The sequence below is a fragment of the Saccoglossus kowalevskii genome, chromosome 10 (assembly GCF_978046115.1).
Source record: "Saccoglossus kowalevskii chromosome 10, keSacKowa6.1, whole genome shotgun sequence".
NCBI lineage: Eukaryota > Metazoa > Hemichordata > Enteropneusta > Harrimaniidae > Saccoglossus > Saccoglossus kowalevskii.
Window position 1 is genome coordinate 14,988,516 of NC_140650.1, and position 26,065 is coordinate 15,014,580.

The window sequence follows — 26,065 nt, forward strand, 5'->3', positions numbered from 1 at the left end:
TAAATGGCTAACACTTCAACTGTGTCTCCAATAAAAAATAATACAGTACTGTAAAATACTTTTTGCTGAAGGAATGATTCAGTGAAAATAAAAACCAACGAATATACCTTTTTCCTATATTTTTACACTCAACTCGTCAAAAATCAGTGAAAACAAATTCCATACAAAACTCCCAAAAAATCTTTTAGGCAAAAATTCCAGCTAAAATAAAAAAAATTTACAGTATTGATTTATAAAACAAAATTTGTTTTCATAAAATCTAATACCGGTACAGTAGTTTTCCTTCCACAACTGAAAATAAAAACAAGATCATACATGAAGGTATCCGTCCACCTTTGGTGTCTTTCAAAAGAAAAGTCTAATATTTTCTTTGTAATTTTAAACTCAATATATATATATTTTATAGCTTAATATAAGATTATTAACCCAAGGAATGATGATTATTAACCCAAGTATTGAAGGTGGTTAATGAATACAGATGAAAAGTTGTGAAAAACCTGCAACATGGGCTGAAGAATTTCTACATGCATACTGAGTTTTAATTTCGCTATTTTTTGCTGATAAATAAACTCCACTGAATTAAATTAACATTTAAAATGACAAAAGAACTTGTTTCTGACAAATTTGTGAAGTTTAATATGCCGAAAACATCAATTAAAGGCCAGTGGAAAGTCAAATTATTTGTAGGCCCCTGAATCATACACTGAGTGGTCAATTGCTACATTCAGGAAATACTGTAAAATACTTTATTTTAGCTCGAATAATTTTCATTGAAAAGATGTTTTGTATAACATTTATTTTCAATGAATTTTGATGGTGAAATGTAAAATAAAAGTATTTTCTCTGGATTTTATTTTCACAAATTCATCCTGTCAGCGAAAATTAATTCCAAGTGAAAATAAAGTACTTCACAGTAGGTTGAACTGAATTCATAGGACAAAGATAATTGACAGGACAAGATGCATAGAAATCATTACGATTGCAACACTTTAGTACTATGTTTTAATTACATTGAAATGCACTTCTTTCAGTGATCATAATGCAATCTCTTCAACTCGGGTTGTTGATTCTATCAAGTGTTTCAACAGTTTTGTAGTTTGTTTTTTTCTAAACCACAGGAAAAGCAGAACCAATCTCATCTGTACCAGCCTTTCATCACCGTCAATTGTTATCTGTCCGGATATCTATCTAATGGTGTTTCATGATGAATAATCAACACGATAAAAAAGGCACAACATTACTTTTACTGCCAAGTGTGATAAAATACAAAATCTCTCAACAAGAAATTAAAAAAAATATTATATATACAAGTAAAAATGATTAACATAAAATATATGAATATCTTATTTGTTGAAAAACAGAAATTTGCTGACTGGCTGCCACACCTGGATTTTTTTAGGGGGGTGGAGTGGTTCAAGAATATTGACAACCCACAGAAAATCTATAAAGTGTGGGGCTTCAATATTTGCAATTAACACTAATTCACTCACTGACACGGCCAGAACAAAAAGTCTGTGTCAAACCTGATTAATTCTAGGTGGAAACATCAATGTTTTTTTTTTAATGTGCCATCTGCTTCTTGTGATTGTCACTTCATCTGTAGCTGTATTGATATTATTTGTACTAAATATCAATTAACAATTCAGATTTTCTCAAGGATTTACAGTTCAACTCCATCCTCATCCTGGAGACAACTGTCCAAGTCAAATTCATCGATGAAATTCTTCTTCCGTTTTGGATCATCAGTTTGGATCACACTATTTGTTGGATGGGCTGATGGTTCTACGACCTCATTGGACATTGCTTTTGTTACAGCCATGAGAGTTTGAAATATACCAGATACATCTGTCCATGCTGGTAGACTTGTATCGGCATCCATGACGTCAGTTTCTTGTGAGTTTGATGGGGTTTCAAAAGCAGAATCAGCATCATCGCAGTCTTCAATATCCATAGTGTGTTCTATAGATCCAGTGCTGTCAGAACAACTGTCCCCGGAAAGTAAATCTCTCCTGAAATAAAGCACAGGAATAGAAATTTTTACAATATTTTTTTTTTTTTTTTTTACGTCTCACTCCCATTTGTAATTGTCCCTTTTCAATGATTATTACAAGAATTAAACATCCCTGATGATATGTGAATATTTCCGTAATAACAAAAACTAACAAGTACTGTATTTTTGTTTTTTTATATGAAATACACATCTGTCAGTACATGTACTTGTGTAAATGCCATTGAAACAATTACAGAAATTCCATAACAAATAAATCTTGTTTGCGACTAATGTTGCACTGCCAATAAAAACAATGGATATTTGTGCAGATACAGCCTATTGACATGCACTAGAAATTACGACTACCAACAGGTCTCGAAAAAAGAAAAAATAGACAAATTGACACTTTTCTGCATGGCTGTGTAGTGCCTACTATCAGCTCTTAAAACTGGTAAACCAACAAAAACCCAACTAACTCACCTTCCAGCTCCAGCTATACAGGCTTCATCACTAGAAGCAGTAGACACGTTCTCGTCACCAGACATTGCCGTCCAATTGTGTAGTTTCTTCTTCCACAACTTAATTTGCATGTCCCACGACCTGCGGCTGCTGACCTGGTACTTGTTGGGCGTACGTGGATGGTCCTTGCATCTTTTACCTCTGTAATAAAAATATTTTTAAAAAATGGCATTACAGCTGAACTTAATGCATTTGTCGTTTTCCTGTAGTAAGCTTGTGATATTTTGTACATTGCCATTATCTGATATCATTTTCCATGAATCCTCCATCTTATAAGAGACTATCAGGACATGGCGATAACTTAAAACTCAATTTTCTGGTATGTTGAAGTCTGTTAGGGCAAGTGAGTTAACTAATATTGCGCATTTGCAAGTAAACACAGTAAATAAATACCTTGGAACTTGTTGAATAAACTCTCCATACACTGCGGTGTTTTTTCCATAATCCAATTGCTTCTGTCTACGAAGAAGTATGCTTTCATCGGTTTCAACTGGTTTTTTTGAACTGTTGCTCTCTTTTCTTTCTCGCGAGCTGAAATTTAACAACAGTAAATTGAGAATGATTGGTTGGATAGAAGTACAGTGTTGGCTCCTAAATATCATTTCTATACATCTATGAATGTAGCAGTCAAGGGCTTGATCTTCAGAATTGTGAGGACACTCATTTTTAGGACAAAACATTTTAAAAATACTTTGGTCTCATTGAAAGGTAGGGCATTAAGTTAATTTCCTCTATGGTCTCCATGCTTCACATTCTCAATTGAGCTCTGCAGCAACATGAAAGCATAAATTGTCTAAAAGTGAGAATTTATTTCTTACCTGTCACTGCTTGCACTTAGTATTAGTTTCCTCTTGGCCATTTGACGTTCCTCCTCCTCTTCCTCCACCATAGTACCCCAATCATTAACAGGTTTGAGAGATTTTGCCTCTTTGCGCTGACTTTCAGGAGTGTACCTGTAAAGTAATGGGAAAAGTTGAGTGAAACTGAGTTAATGTGTGAAAATTACAATAGAACTCTTTACTTCACAAGATGATTTTTGTAACTTTAAAACCCAGTAAAACATGCTCAAACACATTAATGTCAGTGAACACCAGTGAAAATTAATGCTTTTACAGTAAGTTAACTGGACAGCAACAAATTGTTACCCAAATTTTAACAGCAAACTCACTCACTCTTGATGTTAAGGTTAAGTAGCTATTAATTATTGCTTACTTGTTTTCTCGACTACCTAGAGGTGGGAAGTCGTATGAATCATTCAGATAGCTACACACTGGGGACACTGGTTCCTCTACTCTCCTCCATGCAGATCTCCTTTCAGAAGAATACCGATGATTTCTCCTGCGAACACAAAATAATGAGAAATACAAATTAGTAATGGTTTTCTTTTTTCGTTTCAATTAAAGTAGCATTTACCACAAAACATTGCACCATAGCAACATTACTGTAGTATACACATTTGAATTAACAGTACCACAATGCACTGTAATTGGTCCAACACCATATATGGTCTTTTGGAAGGGTATCTCCAATGAAGCATATGTTAACCAACAGTTGCACATATCACATACTGAATAAAAATGAATAGTTTTCACCATACACACAGCTTTTATTTATATAAACACATGCAATACTGATAGAGCTAACTGTAGTTTTCAATTGTTTGATGTCGCACTTTTAATTTACTGAACATGTTATAACATCGAGGTAACTATGGAAATGCCAGTCAGTGGTTAATTTCAGGATTAGTATCGTTTCAATACCATATAACTGGTATTTCTAAAGCCTACACACTTGAGCATTAGGTTCCTAACTTGAACAAATTTAGGTTAACACAGTTGTCACCCCTAAATTTGTTTTAATTCACAAAGTCAATATACATTGTTCCACATGTCTGGGACTACATGACAAGGCTGAATATTCTGGTGCCAATCACACCTGGCACGAAGCCAAACACTATTTGACCTCAACCAAACTCTTTTCAAACTCATTCTTATGTTGAAAAATTCCAGCAAGTGGCTCTGACAACCATTTTGTTTTTTCAAAACCAGTTTTCAAGTTCAATCCTAAAACAGGATTTGAATCAATATTAACGATTGATCGGAATGATATGCATAGGTATCCATGGTGATTACAGTTACAACAGTTTAATCATGCAACTGTTAAACAGACCAAAGTACAAACCTGATGTTATAAATTTTATTTAATCAAGCATCATAAACACCTATCGAACTTTCATTTCAGACAAAGTAATTGTTTTTCAAAAGCCAATAAGGCACTATAATAGAGCAAATCCTGATGTAAAATTGAAAAGAACAATAAAACAATTAGTCACTGCCAAAGTACACTTACTCTAAGTTCATTAATTTAAAATAGTGTTGCAACATGTTCTCTGGAAGCGACATAAACAGCTACTTAAAATCAGCATTCAGTGTAATCAATACTAAGTGGCTCATGTCGTTCCCAGTGTTTTTAAAATTCAAACATCTGCATAACAATTATCTATTGTTAACTGATCTTATTCCTAATATATCGCATATTCTCTGGTGGGACGGTATAAAATACATTTAGTTCAAGAAATGTCCTGTGTTGCCCGAAGCTTATAGCAAATGATATGTATACTGGGTTTCCTGTATAGCACTGATGGTAAATTTGATACAAGTTGAGTATGAGTTGATAAAGTAAACGTGTCTAAGCATAACATCACACACCAGTGAGATTACAGTTGTGATGAAGGACAGTTACATTAAATCTTTAGACAATGGCAGCTGCTATTAGCTACACTATTCATAACGCATTAGCTTTTGTGTGCAGTTTGACCAGGTGCAACAAAGGATTATGCAACACTTAAAGGGGAACTGCTCAATCCCTTGGATTGCACCAAAGAATCATGGGACACTATTGTTTATGTTGTTTACAATGTTAATCTATCTTTTGTTATCCATTGTTATTTTAATCCAGAAAGTAAATTTGTTGTAAAATTAATCTTAACTGGAAGGTGCCCCTTTAATACTGTGGCTTCTTGGGTTGCAATTTACTGGGAGCTAAAAAAAATGCAATTTGGGCTGATAAGCTATTCGGGGAAAACTAGATACATAAGTTATCTTTTTACTTGATTTTGGTTTTTGCTGAATTAAAAAAAAAAAAAAAAAGTTTACTCCAATGATTTACTATCAGATTAACCACATGTTACAAAATGTCATGGCATTTGCAGAAATATAGTTTAATAAAAAAAATGCATCAGCGGTAAATTATTTTTGAATGTTCACTTGAAGTCTGTAGTTCTGCTGACTATGTACACATGTTTACAAAATCCAGAAAACACTTGTAGCCAAATCAGACTTGTGAAGTCACAACATCCCAGCAAAGATGCACAACCTTTGGTAAGCTAAGCTTATCTATTGCTAATAGTAGTGTTCATGCTACACGAAGTAAAGGCTAATCTTGTATATTTGCATATCAGAGACCCAATTGCGCTGAGGAACTTATTGATAAGAATATACAAAAATCTTCAGTCATTTTAACTATGACTGCTCAGTAGAGAAGCTTGGAAGGTAAGAAAGTGCAGATTGCAGATAACACAGTAGCACAGAGTCTCATCATCAGTTATTTTTTTATCTCAGGAACAATTTATGTGGGTTCATGTCGATTGTCATGTCGGAAATGGCATGTTGAAATGGATAGTTATGAATATAATAGTAAATATTCGAAATGAACATTGAATATAATGGTTTTGGGACGCTTAGCCTGTGCAGGGATTGAAATAGAAATTTTTCCCTGCATGCACAGTGTGCATGTTGAATTTGAAATTTACCTGCACTAACTTGTTGTGAAATGCACCATTTTTAAAATTTAAATAAAATTTACGAGTTCTCGATTGATGCAATCATGAAAGAATTTGATTTTTTTTAGTTGTCTCACAATGTTGGTTGAACTTAATTTAGGCTTAATTAGTGAATATAATGAGAAAATGGTGTGTTAATTTCTACATGCACAGCGTGCACATTATATTTTGAGTTTACTTGCACGAGCTAATAATCTAGGTGCATAGTGCAGTGTGCACCAGGGTATTTCGATCCCTGCTGTGCTAAGCATTCATGCACGCTTTGTTAACCTGTGCTAAGGCTCTGAACCGGGTCTTAAAAACAGGCAAGATTTAATTTTTACTTAGCATTTCTGAGCTTGTACTAAGCATTCATACACGTTTTCTTAGCACTGGCTAAGGTATTGCTAAAGAGCTGTGCATGAATGCTACTAATATAAAACCTATCTACTGTACTGGCACAAAACACACTGGATCATTTTGCAATTGAAAGGTGAACAGGGTAATTTGCATGATGATCTATAAAATACCTTTGGCCTACATTTTTATTAGGATAACAACAAAAATTAAAGTTGCGGATGCAGTAGAAATCCAGCCATTAATGTTATTTAATTTAAGACCATATAATAATAATACAAACATCGGAGGCCGGAAACAATGAATTCTTTTCAAAATAAACATTTATTTTAATTAAAAAAACAGTCACTGTCTACAATACTCATGATATGCATATATTGCTACATTCACGTGATGATGCAAAGCATTTTATCCTTAAATGTCCTTCCTTTAAAAGATTTTTTAAAGTTTTTTTTTTTACATTTGTTTATTTATATGTCTTGTTATTCTCTTTACCTTACTAAATCCTCTGACGATTTAGTTGTGTCATAAAGTTATTATTTATTGCTATATTCTCATGGCAGCATTCCATTGGAGCCGAACTACAGATTAACAGGAGATTATCTTCAATGCGGTCATACGGCCGGGAGCTGAACAAGAAATGAGATCTGCCAGAGTTTGATTCAGTTTGATCAGAGCCAAACGGAACAGTGCCCTCAAATAATTAGTATGAAAAAAACTGGACTGAAAACGATTTTAGTGTCGTGCTTGTGTTGTTTCTTTACATGGCACCATGCCGTTGAGTTGGGAGAGAAAAAGAAAGAAACAGTCGCGAGTCTGAGTATAGAGGTAAGAAAAGAATAAACAGGAAACACGGCAGCTAAAATATGTTACACCCTATTATTCGATTAAGTTATTGTCATGCAAAATTACCATTTTGTAATTATTCAACTGTGATGATATCTAAACTACTAGGAAGAATCACAGTTCCTATATCCTCTATCATAGAGGGACTATGGAAGAATCTAAACCTACTAGGAACACGTCACCATACAGTGATTGCTTCTATGATTTTTATTTTTAGTGTCTTTAAAACAATTTTGTTGCATAATTTCTTATGCCATTTTTTTCTGTTACCTGTTGAGCTATCAATCTATCGCAGTAATTCTTTACTCTGCCAAATATATATTAGGACGCGTACGTTTGCATCAAGCTGGAAATTGCGTGAAATTATGAAAGATGTTGTCTCCACCATAATTGAAATGAGAGGTTACTTGAAGACGACGATTGAGGGCGTGGTTTGGGCTCCGATAATAGGCCCCTAATGCAAATACACAGTCGGGCCTCAACCCCTAGGGTTTATTGGAGCCGAACTTGGCTCAAGCCAAACACTCATACACTGCCATTATTGTTGGTTCGAGCCGTAGGGCTCCAATAAAATGCTGTTGTGTGAACGTAGCAATTCATGTTATGGGATCTCTGTACATGCCAAAATGTTTAATTTCTTGTGTTTGCAGGGGGATTACAGCAGTCACGTTTATATTAGTCAGGGCTCACTTAGGACCCCTCTGCTTGTGCTTAAATCACACTCATTCATCGATCTGTTATTTGACCCAAACATGGATAACTATACGGCTATGCATATGATAATTGCTATATTATCCATTTGCTATTGTAGTATTTATTACGAGGCATCATGCACATGAACGGCATAGAAGATTCATAAAAAAAATTATTTTTTCACATTGACGTAACATTCCAGAAAAAAAAATTGTTGCAGCAGAACCACACCTTGTCTGGAACACATCAAAGCCATAGGGCTGATGTTTGTTAAGAAGTCAAAATGTTTACGCCAACAACGAACAAACAGCAATATGAATAGCCTCGATGACTAAGCCTTTATTACCAGTGTTCTCCACGAGGGGTTTAAGCAGGGTGCAGCGCCCTGCATTGGAAGTCGTGCGCCCTGCATAGGTAGTTGTGCGCCCTGCATTCACATTTCCCACCCCGATCAAATATCAATTGTATTGTTAGTTGAGTATTCAGTGTTCTCCACGAAGGGTTTAAGAGGGGCGAAGCGAAGCCCCTCTTTAATTTATTTGCGCCCCTCTTTTTTATCTTCAGCACCCTCCTTTGTTTTCGGTGACAGGCTGTTTCACAGTCCCGGAAGATGTCCCGACAATGTTATTGAGAGACCTCTTATTAATTGACAGGCGATAAAACAAAGAACTAAGAGACAGATAGTGGCATAGGTGACAACTAGAACAATGGATTTGATGTCTGGGGAAAAACTGGCTGAATAAATAAACAAAAAACAATGAATGAATGCGTGAAGTGATTATCACAAGCATTGCATAAATGAAAGGCTAGAATTTCACAACTTGTTCCATTACACTTTTACAAAGAATAAAATTGATATTCTTCATTTGTCAAAGTTTATATTTTTTTTACACATCAAGTGGTTTAACTTATTCATCAAAATAATTCAAGAACATTAATATAGTACTTGTACACAGTATTTAATTGATGTAAATATAAAAGTGCTAAGAATTTCCTTTGAAATGTTTGATTAGTATGCTAATTATATGAAAATTAAATATGCTAATTTTATGCAAATTAGCACCCCTCTTTAAATTTTATTTGTGGAGAACACTGTACCACAAGGTATAATGTTTAGCTTTATCCAAAATTTTATTTTGCACCCAGGGATAGGCAAGAAACTAGTTGAAACTTTAGAAAATTAAACTAAAGTAATTATTTCAGCACATGAGAATTGTTAAACCTATGAATAAACCATATGGTTATTCACAACCTGTCAAAACACCAGACAGCCACTGAAACCTGTGACAACACTCCATTTTTGGGTGAAAAAAGAGACTTGTCCAGTACAAGTTGACACCCTATCCAGGGACTTCAATTACCACAACTCCCAGTGATGCAAGGCAACAAGGCCACTGATTGACAATTGATCATATTTGTAACACGCGTTGTGATGTAAAGAAAATGGTGTGTGGCTCTCTACTGTCAATCACTAACCTGCCAGCAAAACTACAATCTTCGTCATCACTGTAAGTTCGCAGTCTTCGCAGCGGGCTAGCTCCTCTTCCAGATTTATTATCAGTACTCCGCCTGCTAAAATACAAATGGTCACTATTTCACTATTTTATCTGAACATAGAAGAATATACTGTAGTTCAAACGTAGAAGACAAGTTGCACCCTGTGAAAGCATTATTTTGACTATTATTTTGTATTTGGTGCATCTCATTTTGTTCGAGGCTATTACATGTATAAAACATTTCTCTCAGACCGACTAAAACAGGAGGCAATATGAAAATGAAAAGCTTGCGTCAACCCTAATCTTATCAGCCCCATGTACTTTCACATTGACTTGATTGACCACATATGGGGTTACAGAATGAAACATTAAAAACTGCCTCATCAAAAACTGAACAACTTTGTTTTTTCTTTTGAACTACTATCCCCCCCCCGGATTGTGTTGATAAATTTATTCTTTCTTTTTGTATACCTTACACCCTAGAAGCATTGTTTTTTGTTATTTTTAAAGTGACATTGAGGGGGGTTGGGGTTAGAGGTGTTGGAGGATTAGTATCCAATGTACAATGTTTGAATGTTATTGTGTGATGACCCACCTTTGGGCTGAACCCTGGTAACAAACAAATAAACACTGAGAGTTTTTAACCTTGATTGACAGCTAGCATCAACACATTGAACTATTCTTCTAATGCTTGGTGTGAATGACCTTCACATGCTTACATTTTCTGATTAATCAGTACATCTTTGTGTAACAATCGAATCAAATAGTAATTTTCATGACATTTATTAATTTATAACTGATCATTTATATTATATCAATGGCATTCAAGAAGTCAGCGAAGCACTTGACCCCAGAAGACGGCCATCAACAAATTCTTATAGTTTGATTAGTATGCATTTCATTTTTGAAATTTCTATTTTAAAAAATTGTCAACCAACTTTGCAGAAAATAGTTTTGAAAAACAAATCTGACAATTGGGAAATTCATCTTTTTCGAGTGTTAATTTTCATGGCTGATAGTTTGTGAACACAAAGGACCTTTAATTTGATGGCCTTGTTGGAATCTGACTTACTGAACTAGAATAAAGAACAATCAGCCCAGCACTCACCTGCTGTTTGCACTGAAACCATTACTTCTGTATGTTCTGGGACTTCTCAGTGGACTAGGTCCTCTTTCAGATCTATCACCTCTTTTCCTGTCACTTCTTTCCCTGTGAAATAAAAAACATTAAATAAAATAAAAATGTCAATCTTGTTTTTTTTAAATAAAAGAAGGCAATTGCAATCAGAGCCAAGTCCAAGACTAAAGCTATTTATAGTCACACAAAGGTGACTTGAAATACACCATGGTTACTTCATAACAGTCTATTGATGGTCACATCAAATGAGAGGCAGTGTGAATTGAAACAATAGAAAATAAACATCACAAATACCAAAGCGACTCGCCACGTTGAAATGCGCGCGAAAGACTACACCCGGAAGAATGCATAAATACATTGGGCGTATGATATTTTTGAATCGAACTTTCGTTCACTGTTACTGCCGATTCTGCTGTTCGACACAGGAATATGGATCAAACTGTTTCTAAGCAGAGAAAAAGGTCAAGTTTTGGGAAAATGTGCGACTGCGAGTTAGTCTGACCGCACTTACCGTTGATGACAAGCTCTTCGTTCGCGATCTCGATGTTCAGACCTTCTCCTGTAAACGTCTTGTCCTTCAAGATTCCTCGCGCCATCTGTCTGTATTGGTGCCATACCTGAGAATATTACAGTAAAAATAAGCTTTTTTTCGTGGAAAATTGAGGTTCGAATTAGAAAACTGTGTGCGAGACGCAGACAACTTCAGCTGTTAGAGCTTTGTGTTGTAGTTTCCGAATTTGGCGCGGAATTTTGTTGCGCCTGCGCATTAACACAAATTCCTTTTATCTAGGGTCATGAACATTTGCCTTGGTCGAGTTGATTGTATCACGGAATTACAGTAATTCGCGATTGTATCGAATTATTCCAAATATTAATTATACGACACTGAAATCATATTACTACTAGATTAAATAAATGCATATTTTTTTGAAATGTAAAAAATAGAATATTTATGTGTGGCATCTTCATATCATTAAAGAGGTGCCGTGACATATATCATAATATTAACGACCACTTATCGAGCGTTTTTTTTTCTAATTGATTCCCCAGACATGAATGTAATTACTTTTATTCTAAAAATAAACAAGATTGTACCAAACTCATGAACTGATTGCTAAATTGTTTTGCACTTACCCCTCACAAATATAACCTACATTCCCACTATTAGGGTATGGTATATTCTACCTTGTTCCCTGGCGCCTGCATTTATTCCTGCTCTCTGATTGGTTGTTGCGATGTTGTTTTTCAAACGTCAGTCGACCCGCGGGTCCCTTGAATGCGCAGCTGATACACAAGAAAGCGGCAGGCGTAGTGTGTAGGAGCGTCATTTTATCTCATCCAAACCTTTTGCCGCCCATCGCAAAAACTCTTGCATTTAACAAGGAAACTCTGGTGCCGTGTGTTTCATCACAACATTACTCGTTCAGCAACGCATGTACTGTGTCAGCACCAAGAAAATATTGCGAAGAATCTGGAAGATCAGACGACCGACCGATCACATTCCACTAAGTTCCAAGTGAAGTTCCATATTGGTGCACCACTCCACCTCTAAATACACTGGTCTCTGCAATATCGATTACAAATATGGCTTATATAAACTGACTTTCTGACGACAAACAGTCGGATCTGAGTGTATGCGGTTTTTATTGTTTTTAAGTCGTACGGAAAAGTGCAATTTTAACGAAGAATTGGTCCGGTTTCGGTTCAGTCTCAACTACTCCGCATTTGGAACAAGGCCAGCGTTCCATAATACGTGTACAGATAGTTCATACTGCATACTGGGATAGCGTCGCCCTCGTCTATTTTAAATCAACGTTTCAATTTTTACTGACATTTGGTAACTTTATCATCCGCAACGATGGCAACACAATCAACAGCAAGGGGAAGCCTTTCTCTACCACTCGATTCCAACGAAATGTACTCTCCGTGTTTTGTGAGCAGAGCTTCCAGCTTTTCTCCAATGACTGACCTTGCTCTCAATCTGAGTGGACTCAGCACAAGGTATTTTATGAATATAAATTTACTAATATTTACAAATTCAGTAAAAACCAGTTGTATACATTTTTTCCTGGATCAAATAGTTTTCATTTCTTTTATTTTTTTTTAGTACACCCAATGTAAATACAATGCCTTTTTGTTATGTTTTTAAAATTTTAATCCTACATTTTTTTTGTTGTTGAAAAATTATGATTTATATGGTGTTGTATTTTGCCAGGTTGAAATTTTATTTGGTATTTTATACTTAATTATTTTAAAAGCTTTGAGTTTTAAACATAAAATTCTATTTGGGGAATACACTTGCTTGGCGCAATAGACTGTTACCTAGCATTAAAGCACATAATTTCCTTTAGCAAACATTCTTATCTGTCCTTACAGGACTGCAGCTGCTATGCCACATTGCACCAACCCTTTATGGTACTTGATATATTAATAATTTGTGATCTAAAAAAAATTCCTAGTATTTTGAATATAATTTTTAATTAATCAATGAAGTTTCTGAAATGGTCTTTGTTTAATTTTTCTTCCACAGTATGGATGCAACGCCAAAAAGAAGACTGTCTCTTTCAAATTTGGATTTGTCATCGACACCACAAAGACCATCATCTCTGAGTTCTGATGCAGGTAATATTTACAACACATTTTCTTTTTCTTTATTTATTAAAATAACAAATGTAAACTTATATACAAATTGATTCTTTGTCTTGGAGTGTGCCAATGTGACCAGCTGTTGAAATTGCCTTCCATGCACAAAGGTATTTAGATGCAAATTTTCTTTCTGTGGTTTGTCATTTCACCACAAATGTTAATGAAAGACTTCCTCAAATAAACAAAGGTGCTTATTATTCCAGCATGTGTTAATTGAATACCTAATGAAGGCTTTTTATCATAATTTGTTTTAAAACAAATCAATTTTTTTGATTAAAACTGGAGTGTGCCAGATGGTAACAATATACACTGGTATGTTGAAAAATGCTCACAAAAAAGACTCCTTAGACTAGTCAGTTATAGTTATAGTATTTATCGAACAAAGAGATTCACTCAATGTACACGCTGCCATCAGAATTGTCACTTGTGCTGTGCTGAGGAGTCTTTATGAAAAGGAAGTTGGTCGCCTTAGATATGTAAATGCAGTTCATAAAGGGTGGTACTTTTAAAAGACTGCTCTTCACTCATGCTTGCCATCTGGGGTACTGTCAATCCTTGAGGTGTCTTGTTTAAATTGGTGTATAAAACATGGATTGTAAGAATTGAGAATTTCAATATTTCTTTTGTCAATATTGTTTATGTATATTGAAACACTTACAATTCCTCAGAAGGAATTAAAATGGTTCAACTAACTACTCAATCACATATTTAAAACATACAAATTAATTGTAATTATAATGCTTAGAATTTTTCCAGTGTAAAAAACTTCCTACATTTAATTGCATTTCTTTGTTTTCAGGTTGTTGTCTTGATTCTCCTAGTCCAATTGAATCACCTGCAATTCAGATGTAAGTAAAATATTAATTATGTAATTCTTGAAAACAAAATGTTGATTTTTAGTTCAGTTTTTCAGTTTACCCCCAGGTTCATTGGAAGTAAATAACCTTTAGTTTTCATTTCTATTGCCAGGTCTTTTGATCAACCATGCTTTTCATTTGCCACAATGCTGAGTGCTGATAATGAATGCAACCAGGCTGACCAGAATGAAAACAGCAATGGTAGTAGCAGTAGTGGCTTTCAATCTGATAGTGAAAACTCAAATGATGGAGAGAATTTCCCATGTGTTATTAATAGAAAAAAACTAGTTATCAAGTAAGTTACTGATGGGCTTTTATTATACAAATTAATTTGTTTGACTAGTACACACAAAGATCAAGTCGAGGTCACAATTTTACATACTGGTAACAGTTAAATAATAACGCGTGTTTGCGAGGACAATATCCTGATCTGTTGCCTGCCCCTAGGGATGGTGGTCATGACCAACAGTGAGATGTGATACTTTATTTTATCTCTTTCAAAGACATTGTTTTTACTGGTAGATTGAACAGTGTGGAATAGTGGTCTTTGAGTGAGGTGATTGCACAACGTTACATATTCCCACTGTATTATTTTTTCAGGAGACCATCAGCGTTTAAAAGAATCAACTCGATGCCTGTGAGTTTGACAAGTGCAAGCAGGCAGTGTAATAAAGACATACAGTTCATTAATAGTGCAATTCCATTTGAAAAAACATTGTTTCAGGAGAAAGAAAATTTTTCTATGGTAATTAAGATTATTGGTACATTGTTATTTTTAACTATTTCACATTCAACACAATCTCGGAATGCAATGATATTATGCTGTGTATTTATTGGAATATTGTTATTTTTCCAGGCTCGTCCATCTTCTAAAGTTGGCTTATCTACACATGATGATTTTAAATTTGTTGAGCCTCTTCCACCAAGGAAACCCCTTGGCAATGGTAGCAATAATTACTCAGGATCAACCCCTCCTAAGAAGAGGCCCATCTCGGCCCCAGCTACACTGGTGAGTATTGTATTCAGCATGTAACATTCATATTTAAACATTAATACAAGATGTATACATTGTCATGCAACTATCATCATTATTATTTACCTTTTTTATTCCCCTGTCTTTTCAGTTCAACTTTGGCAGTCCTGTTTCGTTGTCAAAATCAACACTCACAAGTACAGAAGATGATGATGATGATGGATTTTTGGAATTGTTGGACACTGAAGCACTTGAGGTAAGTTATTTATTAGAAGAAATTCTAATTTGTTGATACCACTTATCAACTTGTAATAAGAATGTGAACCTAATGACTTGTTATTATTTTCCAGAGTAATCCTATGGAGATTTCAGGGATGTCCAATCTTCTCAGTGCTCCAATCCACACTGACCAGGGAAGTGATAGTATTGACGGCTGTTGTGATCTACCTCTTAATCTAGCAACGAAATTCACAGACACCCCAACTCTTGGATCGCGGACAAAGCGTGGACTTTTTCGTTCTCCCAGTGTACCTTGTGCAATGTCCAGGACTAAGAACAGTATGCACAGAAGCAGTTCATTTTTGAAAAGACCTGAAAGACCAGTTGACATGCATAGTCCTATACAGAGTAAAAGAAAATGTTCTGTTGCAAGTCAATCTGTTTTTGATAAATTCACCACTCGGGTGAGTAATTACAGTTACACACAACTAATTTTGACAATTTGAAAGTTTATATACTGTCACCATGTGGTCGTTTAGCGTCTTTAAATAGAAGTTGACTGACAATTTTCAGTCATGAAGACCTAATCATTGAGAAGTGTGGAGCTGGGTAATTGTGCATTCTGTGGTGATTAGAGGACATGATATGTAAATACCAGTACCAATATAATAATTGTTTGGGTTCAAAAGATCTAACAAAGAAACATCGGTTATATTCTTCATTATTTGTTGATTTTTTTACAGGCTGAACCCAGTTGTAAACTAAATAGATCCAAATCGATAGCTAATACGGCACATATTGATCGAGCACTTATGGTTGGAGGTGATCAACAGAACCTTATAGGAGACTTTTCAAAGGTTAGTATAATATTTTTCAGGCGTTCAGGCTAAAATATTGGACTTGAGCCAAGTTATATAGGCAAACACTTCATTTTCTTGGCTCATCTCCAATACCACTCAAGGTCAATTTAGCTTGGCAACAATGTTTCAGTTACAGGCTCCAGATAACAGTATAAGATTTTTGAAATAATGCAAAAATAAAATAGAAAGTTAGCATTTTCAGGTAATTTTCCTGAATTTACTGTTTCCTAGCACTCAACTAATTAACTGTTCTTTATTTACTTTTAGGCATTTTCATTACCGTTGACAAAAAGCAATCACCAAGATTTGAAGTCTATCAGTTCAGAGACCATGAGAGACGTTTTGAATAATAAATATGATATAGACTATAAGATAATAGATTGTAGATATCCATACGAATACAATGGAGGACATATACAGGTATGGCTATTATACAAGTTACCCTCATTACATATACAGCACTATGCATCTATGTTTATTTGCTCTATTAGTGGAGCAAATGTGATTATGTACATGATAAAGGTATGGCTGTGGTCCAAATAAGTTTATTTCGATGTTCCAGCACACATTGCATGCAAATGTAGTCTTCTTGGAGATGTGCTTCCAATACATCAAATATGGTGCATGGTTTACTATTCTGCCGGCATAACTGAGAATTTCACTTCAACAGAACATTAAATATAACCAGTGGTGCATGCTAATGATTTCACAATCACCATTAATTAAATTTCTTTTGTTGTCATTGCGATTTCATATTTTGTGTAGTTTGTAAAATAATTTTATTAAACTAACACAGCAACTCCTTATTTCTTGTTGTAGGGAGCAAAGAATATTTACACAAAGGATGCTATCATGGAAGAGTTCCTGAAACCAGGAAATTGTAAGCGAAATGAGAGTGGAAAACCACAAGTTCTTATATTTCACTGCGAGTTTTCATCAGAAAGAGCTCCCAAGTTGTATAGATTTCTGAGAAACAAGGACCGTGATGCAAACAAAGACAACTATCCAGCTCTGAATTATCCTGAATTGTATCTCTTGCACAAGGGCTATAAAGAATTCTATGAAACACAGAAGGTACTAAAAACATAATTGCTAGTGACATATTTCCAATGCTTATTTTTGCATTTAGTATACAGATAAATTGCACGTTTCTACTGTACTTGTGCCATGATTCTGGCACCCATGATTGCATAAAGAAGTCCTAGAAAGAATGTGCAGATAAAATAAAAATGTAATTTTGGGACTAAAAAAGCTACCATGTCATTTATGTCAGTGGGCTACTTATAAATAAATTACGATAGTTTTAGGCGTTTCGTTGCGCAATAAAGTTGTATGATTTCTAACAATTTGTTTTTCATTATGTTCACAGGAATTTTGTGACCCAAAAAACTACGTCATTATGCTTCACAAAGATCATGCTAATGACCTACGACATTTCAGACTGAAGTCCAGATCCTGGGCAGGAGAACGTAGTAGAACGACGGGTCTGTCATCAAGATTCAAGAACTTTTAATATAGTTTGAAACCATCCAGTTTGATGGCCAAGCTATAGAAGTGCAATATCAGCTTGAATGTACAGTGATGTGATTTCCCAACTAAGATAACAATGAATTGAAGTGTGTATGAATGATGTATATATATGTACAAAACATACTTACTATAACTCATGCCACAGGACAGTTTCACTGTTTAAGGAGTTGTGTTTTAACATTGTTTTAAAACTATTTATGATTTCATTTATTCATAATTTAATTATTTTCATAGACAAAAAAGTTTCCATTCTATTATTCTGTTTTTAATCAGTTTGAAGTGACATCTAGTGAAATTTTTGACTTGTACATTGAAATGTTTTTATATATACCTAAATTATTTTTTTGAAGTGTCTATTTTATGTGTCGGCTTTCTTTTCTTTGCTAGAATTCCTTTTAATTTTTAAGAGCCCCATTATATTATAAATATGACTTTATTCTTGTTTGTGGCTTGTGGGAGTATCAAGTCTGGAATAACCTTGCAATGATAAACAATTTGGGCAGGGTATTTAAACGACTTCAGAGATTGTTATATTTAAATTATTGAGAATTGTAATCATAACATTGTCAAACAAATGTTTATTTTTTTCAGTTGAATGGCATCTCTAGTGACATTCAATGTGCTTGGTTTTGGAGAAAAAAAAATAATGGCTTATGAAATGTAAATAATGTGGCACAGAAATGCTATCATACACGCCAAGTTATAAGCTATAATATGCCTACTTATGTTTCTGTTTAAAGCCTAGCTTATACTTTTTCTGTGCAATTACTAGGAGGAATACTGCAGTGAAGATGCGATTGACATTTCTTTTATAAAAATGTATTTCTGTTCTGTGGATACAATTTGCTGATCTTTGGTTGTAAACAAAGAGGTAAAACCTGTCCAACACCAAAACAAAGTTTATTTTTTGGTTTAACGCATCAACGGCCTTAACTAAATTTTTTTTTCATATTTGCTCTATTAGAAGTGCATATGTTTATGTAAATGCCCTGTTGAAAACAAGTTTGTGTTGGTTTAATTATACTTATTCCACCCAGATGAACCTTTTGGCTTTTTTGTGCTTCTAATGGAGAAGATAGTATTTCTATTGTATATATTTATGGAGAAACGTTTCCTGCAATCAGTGCATTAACCACAAGTAAAGTTGTTGTGAACTTTGTCAAAATAATTGGTCGATGTGGAAGTTACCGATAGTAATCATTGAATTGTTGCAATATTTGCAATGATGTATAATGCTCAAATTAAAGTTTAAAGTGTTCCATTTGAATATGTAACTCTACTGACCTTCCATCATGAATCGTGTTACTGAAATGAATCATTTTGAATTTAACTGAATCGGTTTTAGTAATAAATCACTTTAAATTTCTGACATTTTGCATTACTTTTGTGTTTATAAATGACTGCCATCTGTGGTTTGCAAAGACCAATGCTTCTCTCTGCCAGGAAGTGGTTTCATGAAATTGGTTACTTGTGGAAGTACCATATTAAGGTAAAGGCCGACTCATAAATTAAAAAACCCAGAATTTATTCATTTTACGACAAACTGACTCAAAGGTAATATAAAGATATTGACTTTAAAAAAAGTTGGGGGGTCACCGTCCATATTTTTGAGAAATTGATGGTTTTATTTTAGTGGAAAGTCGCCATTTTGGCACTATTATAATGCTTTTACCATAGGTTCCTATGGCAGAGGTATTATGCAATATTATCTAAAAATCTAGCCTGGTGACATGGGCTGAAAAAATATATTTTTAATGGAGTACTTTTTGTTCTGAATTATTTAAAAAATCTGGGTTTTAAAAATTGTCAAAAAATGCAATTTTTCTTTAACATTGTATTCTATGAAATTGCTCTAAAAATGGCAAGAAAATAGGACACGTTTCTCAAAAAGCACAACTGTAACACACAAAATAATGCTATTTCATTATACCATGAGACATTACTTCATAATTGTACATAATAAACTAATGAACATTGTCATGCGATTTATGACCAATTTTGTCAAAAATTATGAGTAGGCTTCTACCTTAAGGTAGAGATGCAGGTTCGTGGGCACTTGGGAGTGAATTTTTTTTTTGTGCTTTTTAATTGTCCAAATAGTCTTGGCTATAGTCTATTACAATTTTGTAGAATTGTGAATAGTGGAAAATACTCGAAAAACGATTTAAAAATAGATAACTTTCTCTCTTTTGAATGCTTAGCAAGATTTAGCAAGGCTGTACATAAATAATCAAAAAGAAACATGGTGATCTCCATATTATGTACTATATTTAACTTTTAACAAAACGATAATACATTTAAATTTGGAACTGTTACAGCCATTTTAATTATGAGCATTAGCAAACTTCTGACTGAGTGAATTGTTATGCAAATTAGCGATTATCTCAGTTTCTTTTTTGTGCACATCCCAGAACTTTAAAAAAAAATAGCTCCTAGACCCTTTGACCTTTTGTTTTGAAAATTTCCACAAATGATTGACAATGTATTTGGCTTCAAAACGCCGTCGGGGCATTGTTTTTGGTTGAACAGTGTTACAACAATCGTACAGACAACTAGCCTGGGTGTTAATTTATGCATAAACTTGAATTAGTGAAATTTGAGCTGCTGCCCTGCAAAATTGACAACTGGTAGACAGGTTTTCAAGACGGCACTTTCTTCATAGTAAACAGATGTACCCATAAACCAATTTTGACAGGTAACAGAAGCATGGTTTAGAAGCTAATTTTTTTTAAATCACTTTTGACCAAAAAAGCACATTTTTGTGCATATTTTAAACTACAGTGTCCATAAAAAGAAAATACTAACAACATTTTAAAATTCATACAATAAGCTTTCCGAAAATATATAGTTTTGTGGACAAGGGACGTCATCTTGGTTTCCTAATTAACTAATTAAAATACCTGTCAGGTAAACTGCATCTCTACCTAAATTAAATGTTAGCAGCACTTGTGCAAACGAAGTGTATATGGTCAACATAAGTTGTATTTTAATGATCAGTTGTACATTGAATACAATTTTTGGTTCATGCATGCTTCTAATAGAGCAAATGTCTGCGCAAGTAAAACCTCAAAGTTTTGGAGATTAGCCTGACTACTGGAATAATCGATATTCATAGTGTGTGGATCTTTTTATTGTTTGTTACTATGACTACAGGCGAGGAAGAGGTTTACATATGGGAAGACTAAAATAAAGTTTATACCTACGTGGATGTACTTTTTTTTATATGTAAATAATTGTGCCATTTTTAGGAACTTGTCATGCAACGTTTACCCCTCATTTTGGCGTCTGTCTTTACTACTTTACTACTACTATCGTGGTTTATGTTGATCTGTCGCATTTAGTTTCAACCGCACACAGTCGTTTACACGCAAAAATAATAAAACATAGAAAATAATTGCATCTGGGAATAATATAAAATTTTGACAACTGTGTGTGGCATCATGAAAATTTCATTAACGAGTAGAAAAAAAAAAACTGATTGCAAATGACAATGCAAGTGAAGATAATTGTTGGTATGAACCAAAAACAAAAAATACTGCCACTAATATTTATGCCCGGGATTACATTCCGCCTGAAATATACGAGCATATCCAGCCACACAGAACAATGAGGGCGCTGTCATTCCAGATAAAAGCACTGAACCATGCGCTACTATGAAACTGATATTTGCCTTGCAAAACTACTAGTATGTGCCTGTCGCATCTTTAGAAACATTATTTTCGATGATACTGTATATATAATACACTTCTATACATGATTTGTTTCTAAACCTTGGTCGACACGATAACGGAACCGAACAGAAATGTTATCTTATAATATAATGATTTCATTGCAAGTATATACAACTTGAGATGTGAGATTGTGGATGGGCGAGGAGTCATTAATATGAAGTATGAAGCCTCCTATGTAATCTGTTATTGACTTGAAAACAATTGGTACTCACTGAGCATTGTTGTCTGTCATTGTCATTTTTCTAAGGGATAACAATATCCAGACTCTCGAAATGAATTGTCTAGAAATGCGATGGCAGGGTATCTACTTTTTAATTTGTATAACCTTTTTAATTTTAATACCTTACTTTTTTCACGTTTCATGTTTTTAGCTTGTTCTGGGAGTGATGTTTCACAAATTTGGAATGATACAGCTTTTATAAAGCTCGTTATTTTTCAAATATATAATTATTGTGTTCTTTAGCTATACGTCATATTTAGGTATACATACTATATACGACGTTAAAAATTGTTTATCGTTACTTCGCTTCTGTCTTGAAAAATAACCGAAAATAAGGTAAACAAACCGTAAAAAAAACAGTGTCTTGTCTATTACTAGTAGCTCGGGCAGATTTTGAAAGAAAAAAAAGTTTGCACAGAGAACATTAAAGCAAACAAATGTAGCAGCAGCAGCATCGTCGCGGGAACAAAATTACACTGGCAATTTTTCTGTCATTTTCCACCCACAGTGTCAACCTCTGATTGTACTCTAACCGTAACCTGGAAAGATGTGTTACGAAAAGTAGCATAGTGGAACTAGGAACTTCGACGACTGGAGCGTGGCGGATACTTAGTAGCGGTACTAGTTCGATCCACTATTTCACTACAGACAGTCCAGCTTTATCGCTCGTCAACCGGATACCAAGGTGCCCGGCTTCCAACTCCCACTTCTCAAACTTCCGATTACAATTGCTTACAGTATACCTAGGCGTTTATGTTGTATGATATCCACCAATAGCTGGATTACGTAGCTTCTAGGTCTCGACTCTGATGGGTGGATGGCCTGGCAAATGCTTCCTACAGTATATTTATAAACATATATGAAATCGTCGTTATTTAAATTTCGTCATCAAATATAACGGTTCTGAGTAAAGTGACGTTAACAAGTTCTGAAAGAAACTTGTCTTCAAGTTGGTATTATCTGCCTTTGACAAAAACGGGAAGTCTTCCTTAGGCGCCCTCACTATCCTATACCCTAACCCTCCATCCCCAATGTAAATTGTATATGGCCCAGATATATACGTGTTCTGGAGAGGAGCATATACACATAAATGTTGGTGGTCGTCACGCCGCGTCCTGTTCGATATGAGACTAAGTGAGACGTACACAACGCGTGTAAAATACATTGTTTGTTTACGTGAAATTAGAACACGCGTTGCGCGACGACCACTGCCCTTTAAAATTGGGGATGGGCACTGGAGGGAGACGGTTAAAATTAGAGTGGAAGACATAATCGTTTACTCAGATCTACATACGAGCAAAGGAAGGTGTTAATGTCTTTTCACATCATGGCAACGAAACCTTCCCGAACATGACTGAAAGTATACATTTTTACTTGTAAATATTGAAACAACGTCTTATTGGGTTGTTCGTGGACTCAGTATGATAGTCCATGTCGCATTTCTTCTTGGCAGTGGGCTGTGAATTCGCGAAGTTTACTTCTGTTTGAATGTTGTTGTGAGTGAGTGTCATTGCGTGATTGGTAACCGTGACAACATGACGTAATGCCGATGACGATGATATTGAAAATGAACACACCGATGCTGCAAACGACGAGGGTGTAGGAATACTCCATAGCAACCCAATCTGTTCTCCAATAGTTGGCGATATCCAATGGTCTCAAGACACTTGTTGACAAGTCGTGTAAATAGCGATATGTGAAGCACGCCACCACTCCGCCAATGAAGACGACTGTGAAGGGATCAGAAATAAGTATCAGTAAAAAAAAAAAATATGCAACATAAAACATCACAAACAATCCAGTTTTTAAAAAAGTTTCTATGTAGTAGACATCATCTTAGAAATAAAACGTTCGTACGAGCGCAACAAAGTACTGAATTCTGACTGCTATACAGACGATTAAAACACGGATAACACAATTCACGTCTTAGTGTATCAAATGTGGGAACGAAATGAGTTACAAACATTCTGTTCTCGCTACAATTTAAATGCGAAGTGTGTCGTTGTATATCGTTTATCAGAAGATTTACCATAGTATACTAAACATATCTGTGTGCAAATTTTCTAAGTAAGTTGCTTTCATATAAAAAAATTGTAGTTTGACGCAAGGTCATCGTAAAAATATAATATAATATTATATATGTTCTAAAAGCTTATCTCCGACTGCAGCCCGGAACCTTTTTCGCATGTAAATTTGATATTACATATCACATGATATATTAGGAACACGTTGAAACATGCGGTTGCTGTGATAAATTATGCATCTGGATGTTTTTGTTGTTGCAAAAAATAATTTGTATTATGTACAATTGACACTGTTAGTAAAGTATTACGGTATTTCTGTCATGAATTTGTTTTCGCGTATCTGTTGACCGACTTAATTAGTTGATTATTAGCGAATTGCTGTGTTATGTCTGTCATCGTTTAGGTCTATTTGAAGTTTTGGACGGAACTTGGTTCAGTGGTTTGGAACTAATTACAAGATACCGTCGCTATTCTGACATCCGTAGTTATTAATGTAGTGAACGATTAATCAAAAGATATGACGTATTCAGTACTTAGTGTGATTGGCTTTATGATTGAAGGTTACGCCCTAGAGTCTTTTTACTGCATTGTAATTGGTCAGAGTTTTGAAAATGAATAAAGAGAGTTTGAGTTGGTCTTGGCGAATACTCCACGACAGACGCAGTAGAGAGAGAAGGCAGTCCTGGAGAGTCGAGTCCAGTCCGAGAGAGTCCAGGGGCGACGGAGCCTTGAGGCAGTCCAGTCTTGGGCGAGTCTTGGTTCAGCCTTGCGAGAGTCTTGGGGATCTTTTCCCCAGGGCGCTGTGTCTGATAGAGTGTTCGATTGACCGACTAAGACGAGAGCTGAAACGTATTTCGTTGTGTGTGCCTTATTTGACTGTAAAGTTAAAGTGACTTTCCCGATCCCGTACCTCAAGGGGACGAGATAGAGAGACGAGACGAGATTCCCCCCGACAGAGTGGAGACCCCGAGAGAAAGAGAATTTTACCCCTGATATTTCCACCAGTTTTTGTAACTTTATTACACCTCCATAACTACTAGTATACAAATTTCACCCAACCTCTGATCGACAATCCGTTACAATAAATACACCGCAATCAATCATCGCAGTCACTGCAACATATTTTACCTAATGCGGAATAATGAATTTATTATTTTTTTTCAAATGACAGCCTGATTTTAAATCTGTATTTTCATGGTTTCTAAATAAATCATAACCACCCAAGTTTAGTAACAAAAATTGGGTCATATCTCCAAAATTATTTATTTATTTATTTATTTATTTATTTATTTATTTATTTATTTATTTATTTATTTATTTATTTATTTATTTATTTATTTATTTATTTATTTATTTATTTGTTTATTTATTTATTTATTTATTTATTTATTTATTTATTTATCACAGATAAGGTCAGCGCTAATGGCCTTATAAGTACCCGTATATTATCGAGGTCATTGTGATTGGTCATGTGATTAATAACGTGAAATCAACCTACGACATCATCAACGTAAATGCTGACAAGTGTACACGAATAATAATCTCTGATTGATCTTCTGATTGAGAACAACAATTATACATAGTTACCCGATGATATATTCCATAACATGAGATTTCTGATTCTGTTGTAGACATTTCTACGTGGTTTGACTGACATGTAATAAAACCCAAACGACATGGCGACGATACCAGAAATTATTGCCAGGCAACCCATGATGATGATGGGTATCCAAAACTCGACACCAATAAGAGAAGTTGCTATTTCGTGCACTGGACATGAAATAAAACAATATTATAGTTATTACAATACTGCAACACATACATCTGTTCGTGTTATATATTCGTCATCGCCGTCAAATCTTGAGTCAATCAGATATCTCCAGATTTGTTCAATGACAATGTCACAATTGAGTTTATTTATTTGTAATTTTAAATTTATACATAAATAAGAATTGACATTCTCAACGATCAACATGTGTAATTTTCAGTATCATTGCAATCATTCATACGTTATCAAAACATCTATAATCTATAATACAATATACTTACCATCATATTCAAAGACTCTGGCGCCAAAGCCATTGTTCAAGCATTGTTTACCGTAGAAAATACCGAAGTATACCCCGCCCAATAGCATGCCACGATC

At 34.7% G+C, this 26,065-nt stretch overlaps 3 protein-coding genes across 4 annotated transcripts; 1 reads left to right on the forward strand and 2 right to left on the reverse strand.

The window, feature by feature from the left end:
• Positions 1-1,536: 1,536 nt before the first annotated feature.
• Positions 1,537-11,590, reverse strand: LOC100375965 (uncharacterized). Of its 2 annotated transcripts, none has more exons than XM_006816676.3 (8): positions 11,371-11,590; positions 10,830-10,931; positions 9,702-9,797; positions 3,722-3,847; positions 3,328-3,462; positions 2,903-3,040; positions 2,471-2,650; positions 1,537-2,009 (listed from the first exon to the last, which is right to left on the reverse strand). In XM_006816676.3, exons 1-8 carry the CDS (start codon positions 11,472-11,474, stop codon positions 1,661-1,663), a joined length of 1,230 nt encoding a protein of 409 aa, XP_006816739.2. In that variant the 5' UTR covers positions 11,475-11,590; the 3' UTR covers positions 1,537-1,660. The 2 variants fall into 2 exon arrangements, with proteins under 2 accessions (XP_006816739.2, XP_002734948.2); XM_002734902.4 differs by having other exon boundaries at positions 9,702-9,794; positions 11,371-11,581.
• A 529-nt stretch (positions 11,591-12,119) lies between these two features.
• LOC100375817 (M-phase inducer phosphatase-like) lies at positions 12,120-19,313 on the forward strand. The gene is made up of 12 exons (XM_002734901.4): positions 12,120-12,860; positions 13,390-13,481; positions 14,305-14,353; positions 14,475-14,657; positions 14,963-15,107; positions 15,219-15,371; positions 15,487-15,591; positions 15,686-16,018; positions 16,298-16,411; positions 16,682-16,834; positions 17,234-17,488; positions 17,784-19,313. The coding sequence occupies exons 1-12, from the start codon at positions 12,718-12,720 to the stop codon at positions 17,925-17,927; spliced, it is 1,869 nt and encodes a 622-aa protein (XP_002734947.2). The 5' UTR covers positions 12,120-12,717; the 3' UTR covers positions 17,928-19,313.
• Positions 19,314-23,149: 3,836 nt separating this feature from the next.
• On the reverse strand, positions 23,150-25,615 carry LOC144352339 (uncharacterized). The gene is made up of 2 exons (XM_078009411.2): positions 25,507-25,615; positions 23,150-23,625 (listed from the first exon to the last, which is right to left on the reverse strand). The coding sequence occupies exons 1-2, from the start codon at positions 25,595-25,597 to the stop codon at positions 23,312-23,314; spliced, it is 405 nt and encodes a 134-aa protein (XP_077865537.2). The 5' UTR covers positions 25,598-25,615; the 3' UTR covers positions 23,150-23,311.
• Positions 25,616-26,065: the final 450 nt, after the last annotated feature.